Source organism: Mustela nivalis (assembly GCF_964662115.1).
Source record: "Mustela nivalis genome assembly, chromosome: 1".
In the NCBI taxonomy this organism is placed as follows: Eukaryota; Metazoa; Chordata; class Mammalia; order Carnivora; family Mustelidae; genus Mustela; species Mustela nivalis.
This window is the reverse complement of record NC_139020.1, coordinates 41,840,907-41,853,305: the sequence shown is the minus strand read 5'-3', so window position 1 is coordinate 41,853,305 and position 12,399 is coordinate 41,840,907. Positions and strand designations below refer to the sequence as shown.

General features: G+C 36.0%; 1 protein-coding gene across 4 annotated transcripts in view; it reads right to left on the bottom strand.

Moving 5' to 3' along the window:
- Nucleotides 1-12,399, bottom strand: part of ARL13B (ARF like GTPase 13B) — a 70,452-nt gene that overhangs the window by 44,297 nt on the left and 13,756 nt on the right. For 3 of the 4 annotated variants that reach the window (XM_082742408.1, XM_082742407.1, XM_082742409.1), the window contains 2 exons: nt 11,476-11,546; nt 4,852-5,101 (listed from right to left, as the gene is read on the bottom strand). The exons of the other annotated variant lie outside the window; for it this stretch is intronic. In XM_082742408.1, the coding sequence (XP_082598534.1) occupies nt 4,852-5,101; nt 11,476-11,546 (321 nt within the window). The remainder of the gene's footprint in view (nt 1-4,851; nt 5,102-11,475; nt 11,547-12,399) is intronic. 4 annotated transcript variants of the gene reach the window in all.

The window sequence follows — 12,399 nt, the reverse complement described above, 5'->3', positions numbered from 1 at the left end:
AAGAGTTCAAATGTGCTAGCAATTATCCTGGGAGGAAATTTTAGCCTTGGATCTCCAGAGTTATCCCAGTTTTAAGTATTAGGAGATTCAGCCATAAAAAAGAAAAGCTTCAGCTCAGTTCCTTCCAGAAGTAATCAATAAATAGGGCCTTATATTATTTATGAAGAATTTCTTGGTAGGTGTTGAGCTTGAAATTTGGGCTAACTGCTGGAAGAGGGTTGGGAGGTTGTGAAATAGGTAAAACTTCCAGCTATAAAATAAGTCACGGGAAGGAAAAGTACAGCATAGGAATAGAGTCAATAATATTGTAATAACTGTATGGTGACTGGTGGTAAATACACTTACCATGGTGAGCATTTTGTAATCTATATATAATTGTTAAATCACTGCATTGTACACCTGAAACTAATATTATATATCAACTATATTTCAACTAAAAAAGAAATTAGGGATTATGTTGATTCTAGTGCTATTGATAGAACTCCAAAAGTTATTTATTTTTTCTATTGGAGAGGTCTTTATCTGTCCAGAGTATCTAATCTTAGTTTTTTTTTTAAATTAAGTTATAAATTGTTAAAGGAAGAGTATGGAGGAAGTACACAGAGGCAGATAATATAATTCATACCTTATCAGAGTATAAGGTAAATCTCTATTATAGCTAAAAGAGTAAAAGGAAAACTCTAGGTAAATAAACAGGTTAACATGATTACAGAGCAGAACATTTGAATAGCATCTATTTTGACTCTCTTTAATCACTTTTACTGTTTTACTGAAATGGATTCTTACAATACCCTACAGTATGGTTCACATGATTATAGCAGCTGAATACAAAAGCAGAATTACAATATTTTACAGATACTTTTAATATAGAAGAGGCATTTAGCCACTAAGTGCAAAGAAGTAGAGTGATTTGTCAGGGTCATAAACAAATTCACACAGCTCTTAGAATCCAGGTTCCAGACTCTCCATCTTCTCTGTAAATCCATGGTTTTTCAACTTTTCACCACTATTTCAGAGATTTTAATCAAAATATTATACTCATTAAGTAGTAAATGCTATGGAACAGTAAAATAGAATTTCTGAGCTAATAAAACACAGAAGACTGGTGATGTTCTATGATTCTGACCTTTCAAGAGAGCCCTCAAGTCTGACATGAAGTGAAATTTGGCTGAGGCTTCATTTTCAATGACACCTGCTGTCAGGCTGGTGTGCAAAGGCAAGTCAGGCCAGGACAGAGACTGCCCAGCACCAGCTACTGTGATCATCTAACTTTGCTTTCCATAGCATGAATGAATCCTGGCTCCCTCAATTTGTAGTTTTGTGATTATAAATAATATTCTAATTTTTCAAGTTTATTTCTGTTGAATGGGTGAATCTTCTCAGAGGTGTTATATTGTTTGCTGTTTGTTCATCATTATAGGGTGGAAAGGGAAAGTTACCTAAGTACTGAAGTGAGTTCTGAGAGGCCCTGTTGGTCCTAAATCAGCTAGTTTAGGCTCAGACAGGGATGAAGAGAAGAAATTAGATGTTGTCACTGAATTTTGCCCATGATAGGTCCTGATGTTTGTGGGCTGGAAAGAAGCAGCTAAGTGCAAGAAGGGACACTGTAGCCTGCCTCCTGATTCAGGTACCCTCCCCCTCTGTCTCCACAACCCACCAGGTCCTAGCACTAAGCAGGGTTCTGTCAGAGGTCATTCCCACTTATTATCCAAGAGTGTATTTTAAAGAGCTCTCATCGCCTTTATATATTCCACATTGTTTCACTTGTTAAAGCATGTACTGGTTTTGTAAAACATCAAATTTTCTTGTAAAATATCAAATTCTATAAATTTAAAAAACATCAAATAAAGAAAAAGTCTCCTAGCAATTTAGATGGGCAAGAATGCAGGGAGACTGCTTAGGAGACTGTTGCTCTCAGAAACACAGGGGAGAAGTGCAGATTGATTACAGAGAGGATTACAGAGAAGTAGAGACTCAAAGGATATTAAGACAGTAACATCAATAAGAGAAACTACTTGTCGGTCAGAGAGAAAAAGGTAAACAGGAGAATTCCCAAATATAGGTTTTGTATAGGTATTTAAGAGGGATTTAGAAACTTATTTAAAAAAAAAAAGTGGGGGTACAGGGACCCCTGGCTGGCTCAGTTAGAAGAGCATGTGACTTCTGTTCTCAGGGTCATGACAATTTACTTAAAAACAAACAAATAAATTAAAATATACATACATGTTTTTTAAAGTAAGAAAAGATGGAATACAAAATTTTATATATTATCACAACTGTGTACATTACAGATTTTGCAAAAATGTGTAAAGGAAATGCATCAAAATGTTAGTAGTGATTGGCTCACGTGGTTGATCCAACATTTTTTAACTCACTCTTACCTACATGTTTATTTATTAAGAATGTGTATTTCTTGTATATTTTGTATATTTCTGAAGCATACTCATTTCAAAAAGCAGTTTATCTTTATTAACAAAAAATCTTTAGTTGTAAAATACCCCGGGAAAAAAAAAACTGGTCAAATGGGGAACCATACCATACTTCAGAAGCAAATTATAGTATCCATTATTAATTCTCATGTCTTTGTGAGATTGCCCTGATTACAAAATTGTAATGGTGAGGGAACCCCCAGTCAGTGATCTTCCAGAGTTTTTCACCCTCTATTCTGAAAATCTACTCGGTGAGAGAAGTGAGAGAACAGACAGCAGGTCTCTTGCTGACCGTTATTTGATTAGTCAGTGCTAACTGTAGTCACTTAGGAACTGCACACTCCTGCCTTGCGGCTTTTCCACATACATCTAGATGATTGCCTCTCTTGTCTCAGGTGTCATCTCCTCAAAATCAACTCTGATGGGCGCCTGGGTGGCTCAGCTGGTTGGGCGACTGCCTTTGGCTCAGGTCATGATCCTGGAGTCCCTGGATAGAGTCCTGCATCAGTCTTCCTGCTCAGGGGGAAGTCTGCTTCTCCCTCTGACCCTTCCTCCGCTCATGCTCTCTCTCTCATAAATAAAAATCTTAAAAAAACAAAACAAAACACCCTACTGTGATTATCCTAATTATAAGAGTAACATACCACTGCCATACCACCACGATAGGATCCCAGATATTTTACCTGCATTTTTCAATATTCTTATCACCTAATGTATGATATATCTTATTTATTACATTTATTGTGTATGCCACTCCCTAGAATGTAAGCTTCTGAGATCATACATGGATTTATACTGTTTTTGTTCCCAAATGTATCCCCATCACCAGAACAGTGCCTAGCACATAGTGGATGCATAATAAATATTGCTGATTTAACACATGAATGAACGAATGAAAGAAAAAATTAAATAAATGACTATAGGGTTAAAAATGAACACACAATTATTTTACACATGAGCATCAGTCATCTCAGTCATTAACACTTTTTACTTTAGAAGTCACTGTTCTTTGCTTAAATGTGTAGAGAATCTTAGCCTATGGGGTTCAACACAGTTCATTCTTCATACATATGTCTATTAAACTTTCCTTCAGATTCAATAAAGGTGAGAATTGATTACACAAATCAAATAACTTCACTAATTGGTTAAATAAAAATTAAGCCATAGGATCTATACTAATAAATGATGCCATAAAGTCTTACTTTGTGTAATGAAAGCTTCTAAACTGCCTCATTTAAAAATATTCATTTACTGCTGGGGACCACTGAGAAACTGCTTACAATTTCTCATTTAGCCACACGATAAGCTGGTTGGTTGTTTTTAATCCTCAGTAATGAAACAGGCATGAGGAAAAAGGGACAAGAAGGCAATGGCACACATTCAGTTTACTCTGATTTTAAGATCAATTTAAAGGACTTTCATTTTTCTATGTCTTATAGCACCATCTGGTGTTTACTATGCAGAAAGGCTGTGACTGCCCATTGTCACTTTTTAAAATATGTTTAGGCAGCTGAACAAAATGATATAAGCACATGACTAAGCTGATAACAACACAGATCACACATTCAATTTGGAAATATAGGAATAAAAATTTAGAAATCAGGGGCACCTGGGTGGCTCAGTGGGTTAATGTCTCTGCCTTCAGCTGAGGTCATGATCTCAGGGTCCTGAGATGGAGACCCACATGGGGGGAGGGGGTCTCTGCTCAGCAGGGAGCCTGCATCCCGCGCCCCCCCCCCAACGCCTGCCTCTCTGCCTACTTGTGATTTCTGTCTGTCAAATAAATAAAATCTTTAAAAAAAAAATTAGAAATTTAGAAGAATAAACCTTTTAAATAACTTCCAAATAAGAATACTCTTCAAGGTGCTTGGGTGGCTCAGTGGGTTAAAGCCTCTGCCTTCAGCCCAGGTCATGATCCCAGGGTCCTGGGATCAAGCCCCACATCAGATTCTCTGCTCAGTGGGAAGCCTGCTTCCTCCTCTCTCTCTGCCTGCCTCTCTGCCTACTTGTGATGTCTGTTTGTCAAATAAATAAATAAAATCTTAAAAAAAAAAATACTCTTCAAGAAAAAGAAGACAAACACAAAACATAAATTATTAAAAGAGGGAAAAAATTGAAAAACATCCTAGAACTTTGTTAATAGGTCATTTCAAAATGCAGACTCTTATAAAAAGTAAGTTATCAAATAAAACAAAGAGTTTATATTTGAATACCCAGAAGATCTAAGTATAACTCTTCTTAATAACACAGCCTCAATCCTTAATTACTAAGGAGACCAAAACAATTCCCAGTTAACCACATTTTATTACATTAGGATGTGACAATTTTAGCTTATTTGCTTATTTATTTTGTAACTTAGGTAAATTTCTTTATTGGCTATTGTCACTGCTTCTGCGTTTACAATGACAGCAACGTTACTTACACCAGTATAGGCTTTCCCGATATCCTAGGATGTCTTAGCACTTCTGACATTGTTTCCTTTGTCTCTTCCATTCTCTCTTCATCACTGGAATCCACAACAAATATTACCCCATAGGACTCAGCATAGTAATTCTTCCAGATTCCCCGAATTCTTTTTCCACCTCCCAAGTCAAAAATGGTGACTTCAAACTTTCCTTGTCTAAGGTCAATTTTGGAAAAGCCAACAGTAGGAGCTACATCTTCAGGATACTCTGTTTCAAATGATACAAAAGAAACAATCTTTAGACGTTAAATTAATAACATCAATTTAATTTCACAACTTAAATGACATAAAAAGCAGTTTTCAATCATAATTTAGTACTAAATGGAATGTTTATTATTTGCTTACACATTAAGCTTTACATCTAAGTATACTGGTTTGGAGGAAGGGTAGATATTATAAAATATTCAACTAGAATTTATGCTCCATGCAGATAAAAATTTCTTCTTTGTTTATTTGTTTTATACTGACATAACCCTGGCTCCTAGAATAATGTCTACCATGTAAGAAGTAAGCAATAAATACCTGTAGAATGAGTAAATGAATAAACTCTTGCCTTTGAGGGTATCATCTCTCTTAAATTACAAGTAATAAAAATTTCAACCCTTCAACACCACAGCCATCCCCAGAGACCATTGCAACCTCTGTGAAGTTATAAAGAAAAACTGAGTATTTAGAGAATAGTTGAGAAGAACCAAAAAATGGGAGAAGCTATGAGGAGTAGACTGCACTTCTTTAATTACTGAATTAAAGATAATTGGAATAAAGAAACTTTTCAGGGCAGCTTGCAGATATAGAGTAGATTTCATCATTTCTACAGGAACATGCTTTGGATGTTCTCATAAATTAAAAATTAAAATTTTCTGTACTTCTATATATGACAACACAAAAGAGGTACAGGGTGTACATAACTGCCAAGGAATGGTAATAAGATTAAAAAGACAACTAAGGTTCAAGAAGACTTGAACTTGTAGTTGGAGCAAACCCTTAAGAACATATGCAGACTGAAGAGGGTTCCGGAGAGAACTGGGAGCCAGGGAAGGTATGTCAGTAGACCAGTAATATAATTAAGGTGACTAAAGTAGTGCTTTATTAAGAAACTTCTTTGCAAAGTCTCTAGAACTGGCTAGAAATGATAGTGATGACCACGTTTCAGACAGATATGAAAATAAAGAATGGAAAGACAGAACTCAAGAAAGACTAACAGAACCTGATGACTCAATGGCTATGAAGGAAACTTCACGTTTATCTCTTTTACTCTCTCTTCATCACCAGAATCCACAACAGATAGCACTCTATTGGACTTTGTTTATACCTGGGCAATACAATGGCCCCAAAATACATGAGGCTTTTTAAATTAAAATCAAATTAAATTAAATTTCAATTCTTCAGGTGTACGATATACATTTAAAGTGCTCAAAATTCTTCAGGTGTATGATCTACATTTAAATTTCAATTCTTCAGGTGTACGATCCACATTGGCTAGTGGCCTACCCTACTACTAGACAGAGGCCATATAGAACATTCCTATCACTGCAGAAAGTTCTACTGAATAACGCTGGTGTAGATGGTCTTTATCATTTCTATATTCAACAAAATATTTGCTATTACAAAGATAAATTTGAAAGGCATTTGCTGCTAGATTTAGGTGTGACTGGAAAACAGATCTGCAGGGTACCACTCCCAGGCAGCAAGTACCTTAGCACAGTTTAAACAGCTCCCTACAGAGTTAAAAGAGACATTACAAGTCACATTTTTCTAAGACCTTCATTATCTAGGAGAAAAAAGTTTAGAAGAAATATAAGCAGAATGATACTCCCAAAACAGGATTACAGTAGACATTTCAAAACATGATCTAGTCCAGGCCAGAACTGGTTTTCTTAGTTAAAATAGGCAGCTGTCTTTGAGCATGATTTCACAAGTATTCCCAGAAAATTATTAATGAAAATAAATTAACAATGCTAGAACAGGGATAAGAAAACTAACACATACAGACACCTACTCAGCACAAAACTTTGTTACGCATTAGGATATAAAGATGACTAAGAGGGTTGCAGTCCTCAAAGAACATACAGTAAAATATAGACAGATACATATTAATTGAAATAACACAGGAACCAATATTTCTATGAAAAAACTCAAGAGGATAATGTGAGGATGTTACAGATTACATGCCTGTGTCCTGTGTCCTTGTGTTCCCCTCCCCCTGCAAAAGCCTGTGTTGAAGCCCTAATCCCCAGTGAGATGGTATTTGGAGGTGGAGCCTTTGGGAGGTTATTAGCTTTCAGTGAGGTCATGAGGGTGCAGCTCCTATAATGGGATTAGTACACTTACAGGAAGACACAGGAGAGCTTGTTTTCTTTCTCTCTGTACCACATGAGGTTGTAGCAAGAAGATGGTTGTCTAGATCAAGAAGCGGACCCACATCAAGAACCCAACAATACTGGCACCCCAACTTCACAACTTTCAACCTCCAGAACTGTAAGAAACAACCTGTTTAAGCCACCCAGTCTAAGATATGGGTACAGCAGCCCAAACTAAGACCACAGGCATCTAGGAGGAAAACACTAAAGAGGAGGGCGGCAGAAGCTATGTTATACAAAGACTTCAGAAAGGCCATGAAAAAAAAATGAAGTATTAAAAACTACATAATTATAATAAAAGAAGACAGAAGAACATTCCAAGCAAAGGAGAGCAATGCAGATAAAATGATGGCAACATTCCCAGAAAACCAATTCAGATTAGGTAATTTTTTCAACGTTACATGGTGGGCAGAGCCAGGATTCAAATCCAGGTTAAATGTCTTTCCTCCCTGACTTCTCTATCCTCTCCTCTGGGTCCTATTTATGATTCTGTGTTTCAAGACAGACTTCAAGAAGACTAAATGCTCTAGATACAACTTCCCTATAAATCCTTTCTAATGATTTCAGTCTACCTGCAGGATCACCTACACACTCTATCATAATATTCTCTCTTCTTGCTGGTCCTCACAATAGCCTGTACTTTCCCAATATCTAGGACCTACTTTGTTTCCTTTGTACTTAGTATATAGCAGCTCAATATTATAACACCAGACTGCCATGACAGCTGAAGGGTAGCTGAAGCTACTGTCCTTAACATCCTTCCTTTCGTCCTTCCATATACTTATCCATCCATTCATGCTAGTAGCCATTTATTGAGGGTCTATTATAGATCAAGTATCATACAAGAACCAGAAGTACAGAGACAAATGGTCCCCGGGCCTGAGGATTTCAGTAAAGTATACATGTTAAGACAATCTCTAGAAAGCCCAAGATTATATATAGTGAAAATATATAATCAATAACTTATTTATTGAATATCTATTGTATGCAAAGCACTATGCAGTGTCTTACATACACAATAACAAGATTCATCTTCTGATCTTACAGAGCTCTTACATAGCGGAGAAAAGTAGAAACATAAATACCTATAACATAATGAAGATACGTTAATATCCAACAAAACTAGGGATCAATTTACACAAAGAAAAATTTTGCCACCCAAATAGCAATCATTTCTTGGAAACTATTAGGAAACAGCACTGGATAGTCAAGAGAATCCTGGATTTTTTAGCTGAGCACATACCTATTTAGGATAAAGACTACAATCCCCCATCTCTGTGGTAGCGAGGGATGGCCATTAAAGCATACCCTAGATAGTGAGCTAGTGGTGTAGAGTTAAATGTTTAACCACTTTTGGGGAAATTTGATATGTACTGTTTGTCATTTTCCGTGGTGTGAATATTCCCACTATGGCCAATTTCAAACTAGTGCGAGGTACCTGAACACATAATTGGGAAGAGATGTACCTAACTGGCTCTAGATAGCTGATATAAGCCAATAGAGCAAGTAGGAGCCAGCTCCAGAATCCCACCAGTTCTAGTCAACGGCATTGAACTGAACTGATATAGGAGCTTCTAGTTCATGCCCTTAAAAGAAAAGAAAATGGCCTCCCTTCCCCATTACTTCTCCCTTCCTGCTAAAATGCACCGTAGTGAGGCACCTTGGACTAGATAGGCAAGGGAGAACACTATAAATGGCCAAAAAAAAAAAAAAAAAAGGAGAAGGAACTTGAGTCTCTACCACCAAAGGGCTATTATGGTAGGCCTACATTACTTTTGTGTGCACTATTATGAGAAATAAAATTCTATTTTGTTAAGCCACTGTAATTTTAGGTCTCTGTTAGGACAACTGAACCTATATCCAACTAATACAATCACTTTGATAGCTATAAAGAAGGGAAGTTGATAGAAAAAGCAAAGGTCAACATAAGAAAAGTACTCTCTGATTAGGAAGCTATCGCATTCTAGATGAAAGACACTGAAGGTATGGATTTAGACATTGCACTTAGAAAAGAAGCAGGTATGTCTCAAAAGAAATGAGGGGGAAAAAAAGAAGAAAAGAAACTGAGACAAACCTGAAAAAAGCTGAAGAGTAGAAGCCATGGCAAAATGTTGGAAGAAGGTTACCTATTACACATAAGGCATGGCTGAACTGGGACACCAGAATGAGTAAGAGATGCATGAATGAAGGAGTAATTTAAGTAGTGATACAAGTAGGTATAAGTAAGTATAGGCCAAAGCACAGGAAGCAGTCATATCTACTGATGGTGGTGGTAATGGCTAACTGTAGCAGGAGGTAGAAAAGATTTCATGAAGAATGAGACTATATAACAAAAATCCACCTTTAGAAATATATACTCCGCTTTAAAGATAAGCAGATAGTCTCTCTAATAAGGCAAGTGGGAGGGGTGCCTGGGTGGCTCAGATAGTTAGGCATCTGCCTTCAGCTTAGGTCATGATCCCATGGTTCTGGGATCAAGCCCCACATCTGGCTCCCTGCTTAGGCGGGGAGTCTGCTTCTCCTTCTCACTCTCCATTGTCCCCCACTGCTAGTGCTCTCTCGCTCTGTCAGATAAATAAATAAAATCTTAAAAAAAAAAAAAAAAGGACAAGTGGGAATAGCATAAACAAATACAAAGGCATGAAAAAGCTCCATTGGAAAACTTCATCTAGTTCTATATAACTGGAAGCTTAAAAAAAGAAAAAAAGGTAAGAAATCAGTCACAAGAGTAGGCTGAAGAATAAATAAACAAGATGAAGAACAAGCTCAAAGTTGAAGACAGCTTTGACTTTCTGTTCATGATATAACAACCTGAGTAATTTCTAAACTCAGAAAAAGAAACTAATAGAAACAGAGAGATGAAAATCAGAAGAGAATGATCCTAATGGAAAGAGGATGTTTAAGTACACACAACAAAGTAGACAGTTTGAGTCTTAGATTCTTCTCCCTCAATGTAAGACTGAAGAAATGGAAGAAGTAAAGATGCTTAGATGAGGAGTCACAGTCTGAAGGCCAAATCTGGCTCACGATCTACTTTTATATGGCTCTCAAGCAAAGATTGTGTTTTCTATTTTTAAGTAATTACGAAGATAAAAAAGATAGTATTTCATAATACATCAAATTTCAGTGTCCATAACAAAGCTTCATTGGAACATGGCCATGCTTATTTGTTTATATATTGGGTATGACTGCTTTCATACTATGTCATGGTTGTATAGCTGGGAAAAAGAATGCATGACCCTCAAAGTGTAAAATATTTACTATCTGGCTCTTTACAAAAGAAGTTTGCCACCCCTAGTTTAGATGATGACAATGAATGCTCTGTGAGGATATAACCTAGGAGACAGCATGAAGGGTACACACAAAAGGACTTCAAGAATCCAAAGACAAAAATATATAATTTACATCTCATGTTACATAGTAGACTATACGGTGACAAAACATTTTCCTCCAATAGCAAGTTTTGCAAAGTGTTAATTTTCTTTCATAAACTCCCATAAATAAAAGCCCCCCTGACTATTTGGTATCCATATCTTGTTGAAACATCCTTTTCCAGCAACAAATATATGTTAAGCTTTTTCCCAGTTCATACCCATAAGATGTTTGGCCACATCTTCTGGGTGTACAACAAACTTACCAGCACAGTTGCTTCTATATTGTAGTATACAGTATTAAATTAAGACTAACTAAATAAATAAAATGAATGAAATGTAATATAAATGACATAAAACCATCTGATAAGGAAAAGGCCATAATTTTATCATAACTATAAAAGTCACAAATCATATTAAAAAAAAATCAAGATATACAAAGAGAGTTGTGCTAGCTAATTATATTTCTACCTCCCTTTCTTTCTTTCTTTCCCTCCTTAGCCTTGTGACTAAATTCTGGCCAAGAGAATGTTAAGTAGAAGATAGATATCCTTCAAGGCAGGACATGTCCTTTTTTTGCTTTTTCCTTCTGGTGCTGAGAAGACAGATGTGATCCTATTTATCTGATCAAAGACCCCAAGGATCCTCTGCATCTCTGCACTTACTCAAATCTGAAACATATTAACAGGCTGGTATTCTTAAACTAGAGTCTATTCACCATACTAGCCACAAGCATACTAAGAATTTAAAGTAAGGGAGTGTATACAATCTAAACCAAATGAATATGTAATAAAGCAATTTACATAAATAAATAATTCAGAATAGTTTAATAATACATATTTTCTGCTTACCTCCTTGGATTCCCTTTGCTGTTGCCGTTTTACCAGCATTATCAAGTCCCACCATCACAAGAGTCACCTTTCTTAAAATAATAAAAATTTAAAAATCACTTTCTGAATTAATTCAATATTGGAGAAAAATAAAAGTAAATTCATTCATTCAAGCAACATTTAAGGAGCATCTACCATGTATAACATAAACTGCTGGACCCCAAGCAGTTCAATAATGAACAAAATAGATTCCAAAGCAAAATTCTTGAGAAATACCTTTAAAGTGTCATCCTTTAGTTCTATCAGCAAAAAAGAAAAAACAGAAAAGAAAACTGTACAAGAGATTGGGCAACAGGTAGAGAAAGAACAGGAGAAGAGAAAGAACGAAGAGAGAATGATTCTAATACCAGTTATTTATCATCGCTAAAGATCCAATTTTCTAGTTAACTGAATTCTAAGAATTATCACGAATCTGTTTTTTCTTGTGAAATACATAAAAAAACAATTGTTCTGTTCTAGACACTACTGTGCTCACCTCTGTTTTTAGATATCTAGCACCTCATCAAGTATAAATCTTAAATATACTTTAATAACATGATTATTAACTTAAGTGCTAACATATTTTGAAAGAGGGTTCCTACAATTATAAAACTTAAAATCTTTTTGATGATATAGCTAAACTTCACATAATCAGGGAGGAAAAAAAAGTCTAGTTCAATTTTACAGTTGAAGAAACATAAGACCAGAGTTTTAAGACAATGAGTCGCTTACAGAGTCAGAACTAGAACTTAAATCACTTAACACCTAGAAAGTTCTTAAACAGAGGATAGGTATAAAGGAACAAACCTATTAGAACAGTCCTACTATCTTGGCAATATAGTCCCCCACTAGAGCTCATTTCTGTTTCAGGCTGAGCCATCATACATATAAGAGGTAAGACCATTC